This window comes from Eublepharis macularius, chromosome 12 (assembly GCF_028583425.1).
Source record: "Eublepharis macularius isolate TG4126 chromosome 12, MPM_Emac_v1.0, whole genome shotgun sequence".
Classification (NCBI taxonomy): domain Eukaryota; kingdom Metazoa; phylum Chordata; class Lepidosauria; order Squamata; family Eublepharidae; genus Eublepharis; species Eublepharis macularius.
This window is the reverse complement of record NC_072801.1, coordinates 33,631,230-33,650,778: the sequence shown is the minus strand read 5'-3', so window position 1 is coordinate 33,650,778 and position 19,549 is coordinate 33,631,230. Positions and strand designations below refer to the sequence as shown.

The 19,549-nt window shown below is 44.2% G+C and overlaps 1 protein-coding gene across 3 annotated transcripts in view; it reads right to left on the bottom strand.

The window, feature by feature from the left end:
• LOC129338902 (2',3'-cyclic-nucleotide 3'-phosphodiesterase-like) overlaps positions 1 to 19,549 on the bottom strand; it is a 48,002-nt gene that overhangs the window by 7,626 nt on the left and 20,827 nt on the right. Inside the window, exons 1-2 of one of the 3 annotated variants that reach the window (XM_054993451.1) lie at positions 12,263 to 12,344; positions 591 to 1,260 (exon numbers count right to left, since the gene is read on the bottom strand). In XM_054993451.1, coding sequence (XP_054849426.1) covers positions 591 to 1,260; positions 12,263 to 12,265 — 673 coding nt within the window. In that variant the 5' untranslated portion in view covers positions 12,266 to 12,344. Of the gene's footprint in view, positions 1 to 590; positions 1,261 to 12,262; positions 12,345 to 17,812; positions 18,316 to 19,549 lie in introns of those variants that run through there. The other 2 variants (XM_054993450.1, XM_054993449.1) reach the window with 2 other exon arrangements.

The following is a 19,549-nucleotide window of genomic DNA, read 5'->3' as shown; positions in this document are numbered from 1 at the left end:
GCAGGGGCACAGAGAGCCAGCAGTAGGTCAAAGAACTTTTAACAGGAATTTTCTGAAGCCAGACTTCCCATCACTAACGTCTTTCTAGGAAGGAAGAAAACTACCCAATTCCAGTCAAAGTAAGGTAAACTTTTGAAACACTTAGTGGCCAAAGTTCTGTTTTCTGCATCAAAGTCCAACAGAAATTTTTAAGTCTGAATAATTCATTCTGCTTTCATGGGTTCTCAAATTATTTGGGATAAAGCAGTGGGTGACACCAAGGAACGACAAGGAGAAATTCCCAGGCATTGCAACTGTTGTGAGAACTAGAAACTTCTTTTTAAAAATGCAAGTCCTCAGACAAGGACTGTAACACTGCACTACTATGCATGTTTACTCAGAAGTAAGCCCCACTTTATTTACTGGGGCTTTCTCCCAGAGAAGTGTGCAAAGGATTGCCATTTAGGATATGCACCTTACAAACTAACCTGAAGTTGCTCCTCATGCATTAATGTGGAAGGTGTTTTTTATTTAAAAAGCCTTTTTAAAAGGTTTAAAAGTTTTAAAAAGGTTTTTAAAAGGTTTAAAAGTAAAAGCCTTTTGGTACCCACAGTGTTTATTAGACTCCTTTTTGAAGACTTTAATACTGGCAAGTTCATCCAGAAATGCCTGCCCAGTCTTGCGCAAGTTCTCCGAGCTCCTTTTGCTCAAAAACCATCCATAGTACAAAGGAAGGAAATCCTTTTCTAAGGCAGGCTTCAGCTTCTTCAGCTCATCTGCCGTAAGTTTCCACTGGTTTTTATCCTTGAGTTGCAAGCAATCCAATTTCCACGGCGTTTTGGGTTCCACTATGATGACTTCATAACGGTACTTGTCAGCAATGTCGAAGATCTGCTCTAGCCGCTCCCGTTCATGGTGGGTGTCGTCCATCACCACCACACTGACATCGCGCTTGAAATAGTCAACTAGGTCCTCGTCCACCTTGCCATAATCTTCAGGAATGGCGCTCCTTATGGTGGGCGTGATTTTGTAGTGGTCGGTGGAGACGACTTTGCAAACATCCTTGTACCTGTCTTGGATGGCCTGTGCCAAGGTAGATTTTCCACTCCCTGGCAGACCCCGGATGACGAAAAGTGTTTTCGATTCCCGGATAGTGGTGACTGTTTCGTCATCATCTAGGAAGGGGAACTGCAAGCTCTCTGGACGCTCTTTGGGCTGGGAAGACATTTTCCTAAATATCTTGGGCAGGAATGTATGGCTCTTCCGGGCGAAGCCTTTGTTCTGAAATTGGGAAGAAAAATAATTTGTGTGATTCTATTGGAACATTCCAGAAAGAGCAAGATACCATCTTTTGGCCCTGAATAATAGACCACTGTTTTCAGTCCACACTGGAGAAGAGGATTTTTTTGTTGTTGTTGCTGCTGGCTATTCAGATGGCACAAATGGCCCAGTGATGGCTTTAAATGACACTATTATGTCAAATAAGAACTTTGTGCATTTCACAAGCAGTTGCTGTGTCAGTCTGTGGTTGCAAAAACAGCACAGCCCTATGGCACCAACAAAACCGCAACACAAGGAATGGCTGCCAATTAACAAACCACTCATGGTGACCCCTCGCGGGGTTTTCAAGGCAAGGCAAGAGATGACCAGAAGTGGTCTGCCATGCCTTTCTCTGTATCTTCCTTGGTGGTCTCCCATCCAAGTACTAACCAGAGCCAACTCTGCTTAGCAGCCAAGCTTTGATGAGCTCAGGTTAGACTCAGCTCTTCAGGCTGCATTGTTTTATAGCACGTGTAGCTCCTTCATTTTCTGCTGGCCTGCTATAAAGGTGGGCCACTAACCGTGTTTCAGATGGAGAAGAATGAAAGGCGACTTTGGGCCAGTCATGTAAGCTCCTTTGGACACAGGCCTGTTCTTTTTGGCCTAGGCCATTCTGCAGAACCATAAATAAACCTTGCAAATGAACGCTACATTTTTGCTGGCCCACTTTCTTGCTCCAACCTTGTAGCAAAACAGGGGCATTGCCTGAGCGGGATTCCTTAAGTCTTTTAATGACATTGCCAAGACCTCCCTCTGCCCCCCCCCCCAAACCCTACTTAGAGGCCACCAGTTCACTGATACATGACAGTGTAATCTACTATGTAGCTGTTATCTGGTTGAAAATGCCTCAATTTGCTCACTGCCTTTGCTAAGTTTGGGTGTTGCATAAAAGGGAATTTCTTTCTTCCTCCCTGCCCACATCCATAGAGGATAAAAACTCCCTAAAATCTGCTTTACTTAAACTATTGAACAGCTGCACATTCTATAGGTTCAGGATTACCTTCATAGGCAGCATGATGGTTTTACTTTTGAGACCATGTGCAGGAAACAGTGGGTGGGGCCTGCTGGCTCCAGGGCTGCCCATTCCAGGCTGGAAATTACTGGAGATTTGGGGGCAGAGGCTGAGGAGGGCAGGGTTTGGGTTGGGGAAGGAGATCTCCCAACTCCAGCTGGAGGTTGCTGATCCTAGCCAGCTTCCACTCCTCCTCTATGCATGTTGGCCCTGCAGGCCATGTAAAGGGCTACTGTGTGGCAACCTCAATTTTGAACATCACAAACCAAAAGACTTCCTTTAACCAACAACATCTGCTCTCCCTAGGTGTAACATTTTCCAGCAAGCTCTCAAGGAAACCCATATTCTGTTTCTGATGCCTTTTACCATTTTTAGACACACACACACACACACACCACACTTAGACCTTCTTAACGTATTCTAATTTCCTATATGATACAGTTTTACTGGTTCAGTGACGGTACTGCTGTACCTTTAGTGGCTTTCACACTCTGCGCCTCCCAGCTTCAGCTATACCTTACCAGTTAATATTCTTCCTTCTAAGATAATATTGAGGTTATTTTTATAAAAACACTATATTAAACGCATTCCAACAGTCCAAACCATCAATGGTAGTTCTTCTGCAGTTTTCTGCAGTTTTGTTGGGTCATCACCCACTGGATCTAGAAACAACTCCTCAAGACACCTTGCTCCATCCACAGACCTTTATCACCATCATCATTATTGGCCAATCCAGATACATGCATGGCTGTACAAGAGAAAGGATCTTTCTGGACTCTTGCTCTTAATGTCTGAAAAAGCCAGTGTGGTCTACTGCCTAGAGTGTCAGAGTAGGATCTGGGAGACCCAGCTTCAGAGCTCCATTCAGCCTCAAAGCTTCCTGCTTGGCCTTGGGTGAGCCACTCTCAACCCAAATGATCTCAGAAGACAGTATGGGGAACCTGAGTTCCTTGGGGGAAAGGGAAGATAAAGATGTACTAGTTAGGTAGGCAGAGGGTTACATTTTCAATCCAGGCTAGGGTTGCCAACCTCTAGGTGGTGGCTGGAAAGCTCCCTGAATTACAACTGATCTCCAGGCCACAGAGATCAATTCCCCTAGAGAAAATGGCCACGTTGGAGGGTGGACTCGATGGCATTATACTGCGCAGAAGTCCCTCCCTAAACCCATCCTATCCAGGTTCTCTCCCCAAAATTTCCAGGAATTTCCCAACCTGGCAACCCTAATCTTGTCCTCTTTGCTCATTAACAACATATAGTTATATCAAGTTTACCCTGCCTGGGCGGAGTATCGAAGAGGTTAGCAGCAAGCCAAAGCTAGGACTGGCTGATTAATTAGATCCATTTCCATCAGGGTTCAAACTGGGTTTGAGATAAGGCTGCCTTGCACCTCTCCCTGGCATGTGACTGATTATGGCATTCTCCTGGGATACCTAGCAGATGCGCATGTGGTGGCAGTGCCCTGTAGTGGCTCCAGTCCATTGGAATCCCAGAAAGTGGTGCCGGGGATTGCTCTTCTCCCCCTTGGGATCTGTTCTATCTTGTCCAATAAGGGCCCTTCTTATCTCTCTTTCACACACACCCCATAATAATATGTTGACAAGGCTGTTCAGGAACACTGTGGAGATCTGGAATGGTGCCCAAATCTATTTCTCATTTGTGTCTGAACCAGGGGATGCCGGTAAGGGTGTGAACCAACACAAGGATGCTGTAAAGCACTGAACTGAACTGGGGTTTTGTCCAGACAAGGCAGAGCTGATGAGGGTGGGTGATTAGGTGGACCAACAGACTGGGGGAGATGCCTACCCTGGGTGGGGCTACATTCTCTTTGAATGGACGTGTTTGGAGTCTGTGGATGCCACTGGATATGACTCGGTTTCTTGACTCTAAAGCAGCATCTGTCACTAGAATTGTTTCTTCTTCTAGCTGCGCTCATTCTGCCTGCTACTAGAACTGAGCAACCTGGCCTTGTTCACTTCCAGATTAGACTCCTCTGTAACGTGCTGTCCACAGGCAGTTAGTTCAGAAATTTCACCTAGTCCAAAATGCTGCTGTCCATCTACTGATAGCTGTAAGCAAGACAGAGCATGTAATACCTGCGGCTCTGGCAATTACGTTATTTCTAAGGCCCAAGTCAGGGTTTCAAGAGGCAAATGATAGAAATCCTGTCTGCTAAAGACAAGCCATTGTGTTTCTCATTATTACTGGAAAATTCCATTTTCAGTTATGTAATGGAAAATAAGATCATTTTACTTATATCTTTGCTGGGCTGTGCATATACATAACAGTTTATACACTACCCCCCCCCTCCCAAAAAAATCACTAACACCATCCCCTAAAAACCAGACCGGTAAGAAGCCAGGAAAGAGACACCAGTCTTGTATACCTGCTCCAGTTCAGGGGTTCTTCTACACCTGATGGGAAAGAAGATCACCTGCTGACCTTGCCAATGGACACTGAACACTTTTCAGGTGCTTAACTCCCTCATTCTCTTACCTGGAAAGGTGGATGCTAATAATAACTAATAACTGTGCTTATATTCTGCTCTTCTAGACAGACCAGTGCCCTACAAAGTCAGTGTTATTATCTCCACACTACAGCTGGGTAGCTGGGGATGAGTGGAGTGGCTTAGCCAAGGCCACCTATTGAGGTCATGGCAGTCATGGGATTCGAACCAGCAGAGTGCTGATTCACAGACCAACCACTTAACCACTATGCTACTGCAACTGTCTTGATGCTTTGGATGATGCCTGGTGAAATCTTCATACCCAGAATAAGCTCAATGGTATTTCCAGGCGTTAGGGAAAGGGGTGCTTTACCCCTTCCCACAACTAGAAGAAAACTGTGCAAAATTACTTAACAGCTGCATGCTTTATACAGACTGCAGATCTCAGCTTTGCTTGGTAGTTTTGATTTTTAGCACGGCACACCCACAGCCCAGAGCATAAGTTTAAACAGCACCACAGGCAAAAGGACACAAGGAAGATGGAGCATCTCAAGGAGTAAGGAACAAAACTCATTACAGACGGTCTAGAGAAAAGGGGAGGGGGATTCTGGATAAAGAGGGTTTTCAGAAATGGGAGGAGAGGGTGTTGACTGAGACAGAGAGTGTCTTTCTGATGTGCTGAGAGCAAGAGAAAAGAAGTTCAAACTTGCAGGGAGTCTGCCAGAGAAGGAAAACATAAGTTGAATCTTGAGCTATCAGGAGTTGGATATTGCAGTTCAGAGGTGCACAGCACTCACAAGAGGATGGAGGTTTTAACTTATCCAAGAGGAAGCAGCAAACAGTTCTGTACATCCGTGTGCAGATAAGCAGGTTTTTGAGTAGTATCTGTCCACAAGAGCCTGGCAAGCTCAATGCAACTTCCAAACTCCTGTTGTATCTATTTTTGCAGACATACCACTACAAGGCACTGAGAAGAGGCAGCATGCGTTGGTTCAGGACACCAGGGAATTTAATGGCTGTTACACTATTTTGATAAAACAGCTGCCTGTGGAACAGCAGTTAACAATGGCTTTTTAGGGAAAAAACAAAAAGAACCACAAAACAAAAGCACGATAATCGGTGGGGGGACCCCCGGCAGTGTGAGCATCAATTGTTTTGCAGTGAATCTGAAATAATAAATGCTTGTGTCGAAACGGGTAGGAGGGGACACAGACAATAGTACCACACAAGCCCGTCTTGAGAGGAGAGCTTGGATGGAACAATTTGTCCCATTCTGCACAAAACAGACCTCTCTCAGTCTTCCTCCTCCCATCCATAAACAAGCAATAAAGGAGGGGCAGAGCAACTCAATTCAACCTCTCCCCTAAACGCTACAGACTTCCAGATGCTTCCACGAGCACTAGAAACCTGCTTTTCAAAGACGGGACCATATTCTGACACCCAGCCAATTCTACGCCAAAAACCAATCTGACTGCTGCCTTGCTAGTAAGGCCCCGCATTTGAAATCCGAAGCATCTGAAAGCATATATCCTCAAATTTTATATTTAATTTTTCAAATCACTTCTACAACTAAAACCCATGGTTGGGTGCAGGTATGTAATAAAATGCACTGTTTAAGAATACAGAGAAACAGCCATTCAAATGAATTAGTGCCTATTACCATAAACACTCATTTTGATTTTGAATGGAATATAAATACAACATTATTAGTAGATTTGAACATATTTACATAATTTATTATTTAAGGAGCTAGGCTACAATGTGGCTTTACCATCAGAGATGTTATGAAGCCTATAACACCTATAATATTGTCCAGTATCCATCCATCCATCCCAGTCCCCTGCACAATGCAGGAATTCACAGCTATCCCCCACACTCCCCCAGTGACCTCACTCAATGCCTGGAGGAAGGTAAAAAACCTCCAGGATCCCTGGCTAGTCTGGCCTGGAGGATAATTCCTTCCTGATGGCAAAGTTGCAATTGGCATTATCCTGGGGACATAAGAAAGGGCCACGATAGCCAAGCACTGGCGTATCCCTTCCTGCCCCCCCTCCCGATCTGCTTGCATTCATATTGAGTCCTAGAATCAGTATCGCTGATTCTATGCCACTGCTTATAAATCTCCAAAGGAGAACCCACCGCCTCCTGAGGAAGCCTATTCCCCCGAGGAATGGCTCTAACCATTAGGAAGTTCTTCCTAATGTTTAGCCAAAAATTTTTTTGGTTTAATTTTAACCTGTTGGTTTTGGTCTGACCCTCTGTGGCAATGGAAAATAACTCCACTTTATCCACCATATGTGACAGCCCTTCAAATATCTGAAGATGGCTATCTTGTTACTTCTCTGTCATCCTGCACTGGACTAGATGGTCTGTAGGACCCCTTCCAACTCTATGATTCTATGATCTCCTCTCCAGGTTAAACATATCCAACTCCTTCAACCTTTCCTCATAGAACTTGGTCCCCAGTCCTCTCACCATCTTTGTAGCCCTTCCCTCCACCTTGTCAACATCCTTCTTAACCACGGTGCCCAGAATTAAACACAATATTCCAAATGAGGTCTAGGCAGAGCAGAGCAGAGCAATACCATCATTTCACATGATCTGGACACGATACTTCTGTTGATGCAGCCCCAAACTGCATTTGCCTTTTTAGCTACCACATCACACTGCTAACTGATGTTAATTGTACAGTCGTCTAAGATCCCTAGATCCTTTTCACACACTACTGCCAAGACAAGACTCACTCATCCTACAAGTATGCATTTGATTTTTTTCTACCTAAATGCAGAACTTTACATTTATCTCTGTTGACATTCATTTTGTCAGTTTTAGCCCAGTTTTCCAGCCTGTCAAGATCATTCGGAATTGTGAGTGGCTGTCCAGTGTATTAGCTAACGCTCCCCATTTTGTATCATCTGCAAATTTAATAAGCATCCCTCTATTCCTTCATCCAAGGAAGGAAGGAGCGTGTGTGTGTGTGTGAGACAAAGAGAGAGAAAGATCACCAGTATTGGATTCTATAATTAAAAAACCTCCTGCAGTGAAGGATGTAGAACTGGATTATTTTGGTGTCCCTCTGCTGAGATGCTGAATTCCCAAACCAAACAGGTATAGAGACAAAACTTGAGAGGGGTTGGCAGGAGAGTGAGCAATTTATTGGCCGCCTAGCATCTTTGGGCATTTTGAACCAAGTCTGGATCAGCACACAAGAAGATACATCCATATTCAAGACAGTTATTAGTACTACAGTGCAATTCTAAACCGGATTACTCCAGTCTGAGCCCACTGAAATCAATGGTTTAAAATGGTGTAACTCTTGTTTAGGATTGCACTGTTAGTCTCTCACTGGAAACAATGGGATAGGAGTCTAGCTGAAGACTCATTAATTTCAATGCACCCAACTTTCTTCAGAGCCATGTTTTATTTTACTCCAAATATTTTATCTACAACTGGACTGCACTTGGTATTTTCATTAGGTCTTCAAAGCAATCAAGTCTCTGACAGCTTGGTTTTTTGAGTGATCCCTGCAAGTCTTTAAACCCAATATTAGTTGGGGGGCAGGGTCCTACAGAGATAACAGAGGTGGGTGACAATTTACCCTTCCCGAGTGAAGAAACAAGTAGGGCGTTAAGTGGAAAAATCCCTTGGAAAAGAGCCTTTTGGGGTTTAAAACATGTCTTCAGTTGAAGATATTCTTAACACTGAGAGTCGTCTCCTGCCTTTCAACAGTGCACCTCTTTGGGGGATGTTTAGTTCTCCTGGGACACAAATCACAGCAGATGGAATAATCATGACTGAGCAAAGGGAATTAGTTTGCTGGTGAATATGAACAATAGCATATTGTGACATCTTGAGACTGACACACAGCAGTGACCGCGAGGGCATGCTGATTCCTTGTGTGTGTGTTATAAAAGTTGTAGTAGCGCATCAGAAGCTACTTTCCCAGCCTGAGGGACTAAATGCCTCCATATCTGTGGGAGAGAAACAAAAGGAGTGGGAAGTTTCCATGCTGCAATTCTAGTCCGCTTTCAAAGGAGGAGTTTACATTATGGAATAAAAAAGATTTGCTAACTGGGGGTGAAAAGGACTTGTCTGTAAAACATTCATACTCTGCAGGGTTTCTCTGTGCGAGCCATTTGGGAAAAATTTTGGAACCAAAAGCCAGTCAAATGATCAAAAGCTAGTATTGCTGGTTAAGCAAATGGCAAAAATTAGAAAAGATGGAGACTGGCCAAAGGGAGCCCCTGAGGACTGTGAAACTTTGCTTTAAGCTTTGCTGACCTCTTGAAAGAAGTTATTACAAAGGTGTTGCAACAGATCTTTTGGCCCAACCCTGCTAAAATGAATGAGGAAACTGAAGATGAGTGTTGAAGCTACAGAGAGCCGAACCACAAGAGATGAGTTTCACGTGGCGGGTTGGTGCAAGTTTACCTGGGAAGTGAAGGAGACTCCTCCCCGCATGCCACTTCAGGCTCTCCTTGCTTGCTGAAGAGCTGGAGGAAGCCAGCAGCAGCATACTTCTTCCAGGCACAAGCCCATCGGGCATGAGGGCCCCCAAAGACCATTTGGAGCGGGCAGCTGCTGCTCTCTCCCAGGGCGCCCTGCATCCGGTGGGCTGCCTGCCTGCTCGCCCCCAGAAAACTGCTATGGAGACAGCTGCTGCTGCTGCTGCTGCTCTGAAATGCCCTCACTTAGTATTTATAAATACTAAGAATGAAAACCAAAATATAAACTCGTTCACAGTGTTAATTGATGTGAGATTCCTTCATTTTATGTTGGGGAACAGGAAAGTAGCGTGGAATTATTTTGCAAGCAGGTCCCACGCCAAAAAGTTTGAGATCCATTATTCTAGGAAGCAGAGATGTAATATGGCTCCAATTTTAATTTTAAAGTGAGCTGTCACAAGTCTGGAAAATGGTGGATACGTATGAACATTCCTACAGGCTTGGCCCTGCTCAAGATGTGTCGTTCCCCCCCTCCCCCTTCTGACAGAAAGGAATTTGAGGTGGGTAAAAGTTGTTGATACTGGACGGAAAATGAAGTGGGAAGTCCACAGGCATGAGAAGCTGTTTCAGCCACCCACACGAATAAGCTTTTAGAGCTGCTTTGCTAACAGGTGTGAAAACAGGGTAGCGATGCTGAGATGTGGGGAGGAGAGAGGAAATGTTAAGACAGCCTTGTAAATAACATACAGAACCAAGGCTTACTTGAGGCAGAATACAACAGATGTTTTTAGAGCAGTTTCTAAACAGAGAACATTAAGCACCTGCCTGATTTCTCCCCCTCAAAACACACTCCCCCACCCCCACCCTGCTTGCACAACAGCACAAGAGACCATTTTTGTCAGCTGCTTGTGACAAAAAACAGGAAAACGAAACCATCAGTAAACCCAAATGCAGATCAAAAGCTTGTGGAGCTTTACGAAAATAGGAAAGTGTAGGAGAAATGAAGGGGAGTTTGTTTTAGAGCTGTTTCAGTTTGATTTCCCTGGATCCCTTCTAGAACAGCTGCTGAGCCTCTCCAGGGACCACTGAGGAGGCGCTCAACTGGAACCCAACCCTCAGCGGCACAGCAAGGGACTGTTACCCCCTCCTAGACCTGGCCGGAAGGGGCACAGTCCGAAGAGGGGATGGATGTACCAGCACAACAACTTGAATGCATCCTGCCTTCTATCTCAATAGTCTCAGCAATAAGGATGGCAAAAAGACTCCTCTCTCAAAGACGGGGTGAAAGTAATGTAAATTTCTTACCGGGACTTTCTTGCAGGAACTTGAAGCAGAAAGCAGGAGGTATCAGCTTGGTTGTTTTCTTAATGGTATTCTGGACCAGCTAGCTTTCCCTGGTGTTCAAACGTTCTCTAGAATAGCTGCAGGAAGGGAAACAGCTGGCTATACTACTGCCTCCTGCCTTCCTAGGACTGGCTGCCTGAAGCCCTGTGGGAATTGCTCCAGGAAATTCTTTTTCTGCTGCTTCCAGCGAATGGGAAGGAGAGGAAAAGGAATGGGGTGGGGAACACCAGTGTAGCAAGCATCATTCCAAGGCTAAGCATAAGGGCCTGCCTCGCCCCAAAAGAATACGTGCCTACATTATAATGAAACAGCTGCTTCTTATATTCTTAGATTCCCAAGTTCTACTCTTCCTACTTGATAGTTCCCATAATTGAGTGATGGACAAGAACTTCTTGCTACTCAAGAGTCCAAAATCTATGTGTTACAGATGATTAAATTTTGCATAACTGATTTCTCTACAACTAATACTAGGAAAAAGAAATCCTAAATGGGAGGGAATAACTTTCCTCCCTGAATAGTTTAGTTGATTTTCCCCACTTGATACACTGCATGTGAATTTTGACATTCTTTTAAAAAACTAGGACACAAGCTTCAGTTTTATCTGCTGTTTACTATGTTTGATGAAGAGCTCCATTCAATTCACAAACTTTTATCCACCTCCATCGGTCTATGTTACTCTAAAAGGAGAGTTAATTTTGTTTACAGTTTCTAGGTGAAGCTTTCAAAGGAAATTTTGAATACAATTTTCCAATATGCACATCCTTTGAGAAGATAACATGTTGCATACCTGCCAAAAGTCTTCTCGCCCTTCCCCAAAGGAGGCAAAGCAAAGCTCTCATAACATTATTTCTTAAATGTTTTTAAACCCACCACCAAAAAACTGTCAAGAGTGTAAACTACAGAAGGGGTGGCTCTGCTGTAGATCTCCCAGGGTAGGATTCCAGCCTCTTCCTGCCCACAGAGCCCTGTCCTCAAGAGTAGTTTTCCAAAACCCATTAGCTCCTGCCCAATCTCCTTTCCCCTGAAATTAGTTTCAGCTCAAAGTAGATGGGTGCACAAGCTATGTTCATCCGCAATGTGTGGCAAATGCTTTCAGACATGAATCTTCTATGCAGCACGCTACTTCACCAAAGCTCTTCTGGTGCCCTCCACAGAGGGCACAATATCTGAGTTGACCATTACTTGCCTCCTTCCCCAAAACTGTAAGTACTACCTGTAACAGCCTTTCAGAAACATCTTCAGACTCCCACCTACATTCTCTATAAATTGTGCTCTGCCTCTGCCCTTTCCAACAACCAACTGAAAGATGGGATCAACTGAAGCGGCCCCTCTCTTTGAAACAGGTAAAAAAGCCCCCTCTGTGCTTTGAAACAGGTCAAAATGCGCCCTCTTCGATTTTTGCTAGAGCAAGTTAGAGAAAACCCCACCTGTTGAACTTCTGCCTGTCCTGCACTGATTTGAAGGTACAGGTTCCTCTGTCATCGAAGAGGAGGGAGGCATCCCCCGCCCCCAATGCCTCCACCACGAGCCCCTTTCCACGATACCAAAAAGGCATCGCGGGAATAAGGGTTCTGCAGCTGGCCAGCTGTTCTCGTCCTTCTGCCCTAGTCCTAGCAAAAATGCTTTTATAGCTCCATCCCCAAAACAAGGGCTCTCTCGCTTGCCCAATTCCGCCATCCATTCTCCTGCCACCTGAAATCCGCGATCACCCGCACTCACCATGGCAGCGCCTCCGAGCGGAGAGGGCGGACGCAGCAGAATCAGCGCCTCTGGCAGGGGCGAGCACGCAAGCAGCCTCGTTGATGTTGACGTTTGGCTGGCGACAGCCCGCTCGCGCCCCTTTTCATAGCCCCGACGGGGAGGGAGGGAGCGGACACGCCCCTTTTATCCCTGCCTGGTACAACAGCGCGCGAAGCAGCCGAAGCGCGAGAAGCACCTGCCCGAGGACTTTCTCCACGCATGCGCAGAAAGGGGGCTCTCGAACAGCGTTTCTCGGCTGCCACCTAGAGGCTGCAAGGGATAGTGCAGCTCTTTCGTATGTTTCGTGACATTTTAGGGTTCCCGGAGCCCGCTTGTAATTCGGGGGGAGGGGGTGGAATGAGCCCGTCTGTGGCCTGAAGGAAAAGGGAGAGCGTGAGTGTGTTGCGCTCTGTTATTGCTTCAAACTGGCAACTGCGGACTTGGGGAAAGACATTTCTATATTCATGCAATCTTCCGGTGATGTTTATTGCTGTCCGTTAATAATTGCTTCTGTGTGTGTTTTCCGTCCCGGATTTTTTTCCGGAGCAGTTTGCTTGAATAAATTGTAGAACTTTGGGATTTTTACTGCGGTTTTATTGTTGCATTTACAATAAAACAAAACGTTCATTTTCCGGGGGGGGGGGTTGTTAGACGTATTGTGTAATTTTATCACTTGTGTAAACCATCTTGAAAGCATTTTTTCTCCCATGAGGCAATATAAAAATACACGAATAAATATTTTCCACTTCCCCCATCTAGGCTGCTCCCAAAAGCAGGGGTGGTGGTTAACTTTCTCTAGGTTGATGTGGCTTGACTCGTTCGATCCACCTAGCACTTAACCCAAAGCACTTGCTGTTAGCCAACAGTACCTGCATGGTAAGATAGTGTAGCTGGTAGCTGCAAGGCAAGATATTAAAGTCTAGGCTCTTCCTAGGCACGCTGCCCGTTTTGCACTCCGGGCCAGGTGGAAATACAATGCCTCAATGCATAGACCAAACAATCATGGCAGGAGGAAAGGTTTAGAGGTGTCAGGCCCTCCAGAACATTTTCTCTGAGACTAGATGAAAAGATGGGCTCCATTTGAATGGAAATGGAGCCAGATGGCTGGCACTTCATAAAAAAAGCAAAGTTGCAGAGAGGTTTTTAAACTTGCTCCTAGGGGAAAGTTGGCAGGAGAGCATTTGCTTTATAATGTCTCGTCCTTAAAGAATGATAAACTAAATTTAGATAATCTAGGTGGGGATAAACTAGGCACTGGCTGTTAGAGGAGAGGGCAAGAGAAGTGACAGCTACTGGAGACAAAAGAAGCAAAGGGCAAAGCATGCATACCAAGAGAACCTTGAAAAGGAAAGGTGTGTGTATATGCAAGCACTAGACACTCCTGAGCTAAGATGGGAGAGTAGGCATGGTGGCTCTTCAAGGGGAACATAGCAACAATGGGCATCTCAGAAACCTGGAGGGACAGAGAAACAATAAGTGAGAAGCAGCCATACCTAGATACAAAGTCTCCATCACTCAGAGTCCAATTAACTGAAAAACTTCCCAAGAATAGTCCCTGTCCCCATTATCTATTGGTAGAAACATCGGGCACCAAATTTACCTTTTCTCCCTGTAATAGAACCCCAAGGTTAATCTTCATATTGAGAAAGGAAAACTTGGAAGGCAACTAGAGGATGTTGCACGTGCTAATGGGTGACTTCAACTACTCTCACATTGGTGAGGGTCAGTGTATGTCTAACATGAGAAACAGACAAAATTCCTAGATACCATAAATTATTGTGGCTTGTTGAAGATCATAGAGCTCACTGGAGAGGACTTGCTCTTAAGTGGTGCTCCGCTATTGGGGAATAATGAGCCAAGTATTTATTAATTTATATCCCACCTTTCTGTTGAGAGAACACCCAAGGCAGCTGACAAATATAAGCCACCCTGTTATAATACAAACATCTAATGACCAACCACTAGCAAACAAACTACTAGCTTTCAAGGTGTTTTTTTTACAGGTAGCTGTGCATCTAGGGGTAAGGCTTAAGCAGGTGGCAAAGCTCAGCCTCAAAGGAAAATTCTCTCCCAGGTGAAAATATTTTTCTGCAAACAGCAAACCTCCCAGCAGTGCAATGTGACATTTCATTTCAGAAGACGCAACTACACAAAAGGACAGGATTACTGAAAAGGAAATTAAAAGCTTTTTCACTCTCTCTCAGTCAATTCCCTGCCTTTCTACAGCCCATTGCCATCCCACCTTGCTTTTGTCCATGCAGTTTCCTGACACTCAGTATAGACTTTTGGGTGGTCAAAGGAACCCTCTTTCCTTTATCATCAATGGAAAAGCTGGTCAGAGCCAACCCTACATTGGCTGAAATGCAACAGAAGCAGAAAGCCAGTGTGGAAGGCCATGGGGCCTATAGAAAACAAAGGGGTAGAAGGATTATGAAAGGAAGACAGGGCAACTGCAGAGACACTGAAATAATTCTTCACTTCCGTTTTCACTGTGGAACTTCAGGAAGAATATTGGAAGAGTCAAGTCAAATAAAGAGGATAAGAGCTGGAGTTGAGGGTTCTCCAGGAACTCACATGCAATCTTGATCTAACAGAAAGATGCCTCCTTCCAGAGGACTGGAAGACAGCAAACATAACACTAATTTTTCTACTACGATGCAGGAACATCCAACTTAACCCTATTCTATGTAAATTTGTAGAAACTGTTTATTAACCACTAAAGGACATCCTCTTTCACCACCCTTTTGGAGTTGAGAGAATTTATAAATACATAGATAAGGCTGATTGGTTAATTAATTATGGAGTTATTACTTGGAGTTCTACAAAGTTTTTGACCAAGTCACTCACCAAATGCTCCTGAGTAAATGTTGCAGTCATGAGGTAAGACAGCAGGTCCTCTTATGGATTAAAAAAGTAATCAAAAAATAGGAAGCAGAAAGTAGAAATAAATGGACAGTTCTTACAGTGGGGACAGGAGTGGGGGAATAAGCAGTGTAGGTCACACACGGCTCTGTACTGGGACTGATGCTACTGAATTGGTTCATAAATGAGCTGGATTTGGGGGGCTAGCAGCCAGGTCTGCAGATTATATTCTTCAGGATGATAAAAGCTAAGGCGGATAGTAAAGTAATATCAAGATCTCTCTAAACTGGGTGATTGAGCAGCAATGTGACAAATGAAGTTCAGTGTAGTTAAGTGTAAGTTGATGCACGCAGGAACAAAAAAATCCTAACTTTAAATATACACAGAGCGGGTCTGAACTGGTGGTAAGAGATCATGGAGATGTGAACATCTTGATGAAAATGTTGATTCGCTGCTCAGCAGTGATGGAGAAGGTCTATCCTATTCTACGGATTATTAGGAAAGGAATTGAAAAATAAAACAGTCAATATCATAAGGTCCTTGCATAGTTCTGTGTGTGTACACATCTAGAATATTATGTACAGTTCTGATTACTGTGTCTTTAAAAAGGATATTGTAATGCAGAAAAAAGGGCAAAATGGGCAACCCAGGTGATGAAGGGATCTTCCCTATGATAAATCTTCAAAAATTCAGAGCTTTTTGTTTAGAGAAAAGGTTACTAAGAGGGTTTTATAAAATTATGTATGGGGTTTAAAAACCAAATTCCTCCCCCCTCCTTCTAGTGTAATCATTTATGTCCATTACATTAGTTGGCTTTAAAAGGGGGCATTTATAAAGGATGGGACCACCAATAGCTATTTAGCCATGATGACTAAATGGAACCTCCACGTCCAGTGGCAGTAACTCTTAGAGCTGAGGAAAAACTAGGAAGCCTCGGTGTCAATGTCCCTTTTATGGATCTGCTGGGAACATCTGGTTGCCACACTACAAAACAGCATGTCTAGATGGACCCATCAGTTTGATCTAGTACATCCACACCTATGTTCTTTCTGGCTGCAAGAAGCAGACTGTGCTCAGGTTTCCATGGACTGAACTGTGAGGAAGGGTCCTGTAGTGCTCTCTTCCCTGACTCCATCTTTGCTAAATTCAGCTTGGCAGCCATTTTATGAGATAGCAATACTTTGGAGAAGATTGCCTGATCCATGCATCTCCTGGGCACACACAAGGAAAAGAGATAAAGAGAAAAAGCCACATCCACAGAAAGCAGGGACAAAGCCACTCCTTCCTCTGTATGCACACATGGGAGCCCTTTTCCCTTCCTCCAAACCATTTTGAAAGTGAGTGAGATCACATGTTAAACTCAAATAGAGTTGTGGTTTCTCCCTATCACACATGACTTTAACGCATGTGTGACCAGACCTTGAGTGTTGCAAACCTTGGGCAGGAGACTGATTCACTGATGGGACATCTGCATGCCTATACATCATCACGGGGAGGGGGGGGTGCAAAGCTGGGCACCTTTCTTGGTCTATCAGTGTAATTTCATCATCAAATGCAAGTCCTCCTGAGTGCAAAATCTAAGAACTATCAAGCAGCCAGGTGGGATTGATTACATTTTATGGACCCTGTGTGAATGTTCTGAGCCCAATCCACACATACCTATACTCTTGTATTTTGTATATATGGATGCAATTGCTCTACTCACACCTAGAAAGTAACAGCTTGACAAAAAGTAGACCTGACCTAGGTATATATATAAACCATTACTGAGATCTTAAAAATCTGCTTCTGCTCGTTTGCTTTTTCTTCCAACAAGGATAACAGCAAGCTGACTTGTGGCCTGTGTGAACCAGCCTTTTGTTACTGGGAAACTCATGTATAGAAGTTTAAGTTTAGCTATTAACACTATGCAAAGCCTTTGTTTACTTAAGTGTTAAACATAAAAATTACTTATTTTTTATTCTTAAACAGGATTGTGTGGATGCACTGATAGGTAAATCTGACCCCAAGAAAGGAAAAACTTTCCACAAACTATGCAAAACTGAATTATTCAGGATGGCTTTTTTTTACCCAAATAGGAGGGCTGTACGGTAAGGAAATAGTTCAAAGAGATGCTTTGGAAAAGGGGTAGGGACAGTGGACTACACTACTGTATATTGTATGATGTTAAGTATGCTTCTACTGGGTAGTTTTTTCATCATTTAATATTGTGTTGAATTGCTTATGCTTTGTTTCAGCATTGTCCCAGCTCTGTATAGGATTTCTGCTTGCTTTCAAATTTTTGAAATCCATACCCTATTGCATTGTTATTCACTGTCCCAACCATTGATCACATTTACTGACACTGTATAATCTGCCTTGAGTATCAGTGAGAAAGGTAGACTATTAATAACATAGTTTTTTAAAAAAAAACAGAGAGGCAAGCAAACTCCCCCACACTCATACATAGTTCCAGTGCTCCATTTCTTTTGTTAATTATGTCAATCAAGGCACGTAATTGATTTGGAAATCCTTTTAATCATCTAGCTGGTGGGCAACTAAAATCAGTCTTAACTGATCTGGTTGGTCATTGGGGCGGAAAGAAAGATTACAACAGATCAAGAAGGATTCTTTATAATAGTTCCTTTTTATTTGCTTAGACACAGGAGGCTTTGGGGACTCCTTGCCTAAAGATGTAAAATTTCCTACATTCATGGAATCTGTTTTTTGGAAAAGTTCTGAGTAAAGTGGTAGGGTTTTTTTTAGAAATGTTTATAGGGAACCAGGAGTGGCTTACATAGAAGGTTTTATTGGGAGGAAAATGGGTGACCCAAAAACAGAGATTCTCATACAAGTCGAGAGTTTCCAAATGCCCTATCCTGGAATGTCCTCACTTGGCTTTTCAGGGTCTTCCTCCTCCTCTGCGTCTTCTGTCCTTTCAGGCTCTCCCCCACTTTCTCCTTGCTCCTCCTCAGTTTCTCTCACATCTTCCATCTCCCCCTCTTCAGTCCCGCTTTCCTCTGATCCCTCAGTGCTTGCTACCTGATTTTCTCCTTTGGCTGCAGCCTTCTCAGCCGCTTCCTCTTCCTGTTTTTCTACTGTGGCCTCCCTTTCTTGGTCAGCTTCTTCTTCTGCAGTGTCCCAGTCATAGCTTTCTGCGCCTTCCTCTTCCTCCTCCTCATCTTCTAACTCTGAGAAGGAAAAGGAAGTTCAGGAGAGAGGCTGTCTAGCATTATTTAGCTCACCTCTATCTTTACAGTTTAAAGCCTCAACTTACTCAGTTTTACTGACTATGGGACGAAGGCTGAGAGAGAAAGCAGCTTGCTCATGGCTAAAGCAAAACACGAGTTCCCATTCGGGGCTTTCTGCCAAAGGTGCCTGTGCATGTCCCTTCGGTGCCTTCTGCAAAAATATGGCTTGAAGCCATCTCTCTCTGTCCTAAGTAATACAAGTACTCTCTGAAAGTGCTCCTGGGGAGGGGCAGAATTGCAACTTTTGGGGGTTTGACATTCAAGCTACTAAAACCTACGTACACCACCTCCAAAGGGATTTAAACCTCTATTCTGAAGTCACATAACATAAAAAAACGTAGTTAGCAGAGGTCCAGACTGGCAGATGCATCCCTCAGATGATAAATGCAAGATCAGACCTTAACAGCATGGCTTGAAGAAACTGCTTTCCACCCTCTATCTTTTTGAATTTTGTGACATACAGCCTGATTAAGAACTCTGGTGAGCTTGAAAACTTGCATAATGTTTTGAGTAAATTTGGTTCATTCTAATAAAAGGCATTACACTGATTTCCTTCTTGTAGATGGAATCAGGATGGAATACTGGACAGAGAGATGCTGCCACCTACAGACAAGCCTTGATTCAGCACTTCAAGACCTCTTTTCATATGGTTGCATGTATTTCCTGATCCTGTAAAGAGGTAGTTCTCCTGCTTCATTAATGTATACAGCCAATCCCACTCAAGGGACGTGATAGCAAGAAAACAGGCCCTTGCAAATTACGCCTGGAAGAAACGACATGGCTGTTCCAATACAGCGGAGCTGCTCACAGTGTGGACCACCACCTACCCAATGGCTCTGCTGCACGGGGTGTTGCTTGTGGCCTAGGCATGGCTACTCCGTTCCCTTAGGATGCTCTGTTATCTGCAGTAACTTGTGAGTAGGGCAGAAAGGAGCTGGAAAAGCGGGAAGGGGTCAGAAGGCCTTGGGGCAAGTCTGTGGTCCTGCTGATGCTAGGCAGAACACGTTTTCCCACCAACCTGATTAAAAGCTTGCAAACAGGAAACAACAGCCCTCCACGGTCACACTAATAGGGTCAGAAGACAGGTCAGGTGGGCTGGGCTGCCGCACCTTTCAAAGGCATGGGAGAAAGGGTGTAGATTTTCTCACCCTTGCTTTCTTTTTAATTGCTTGTT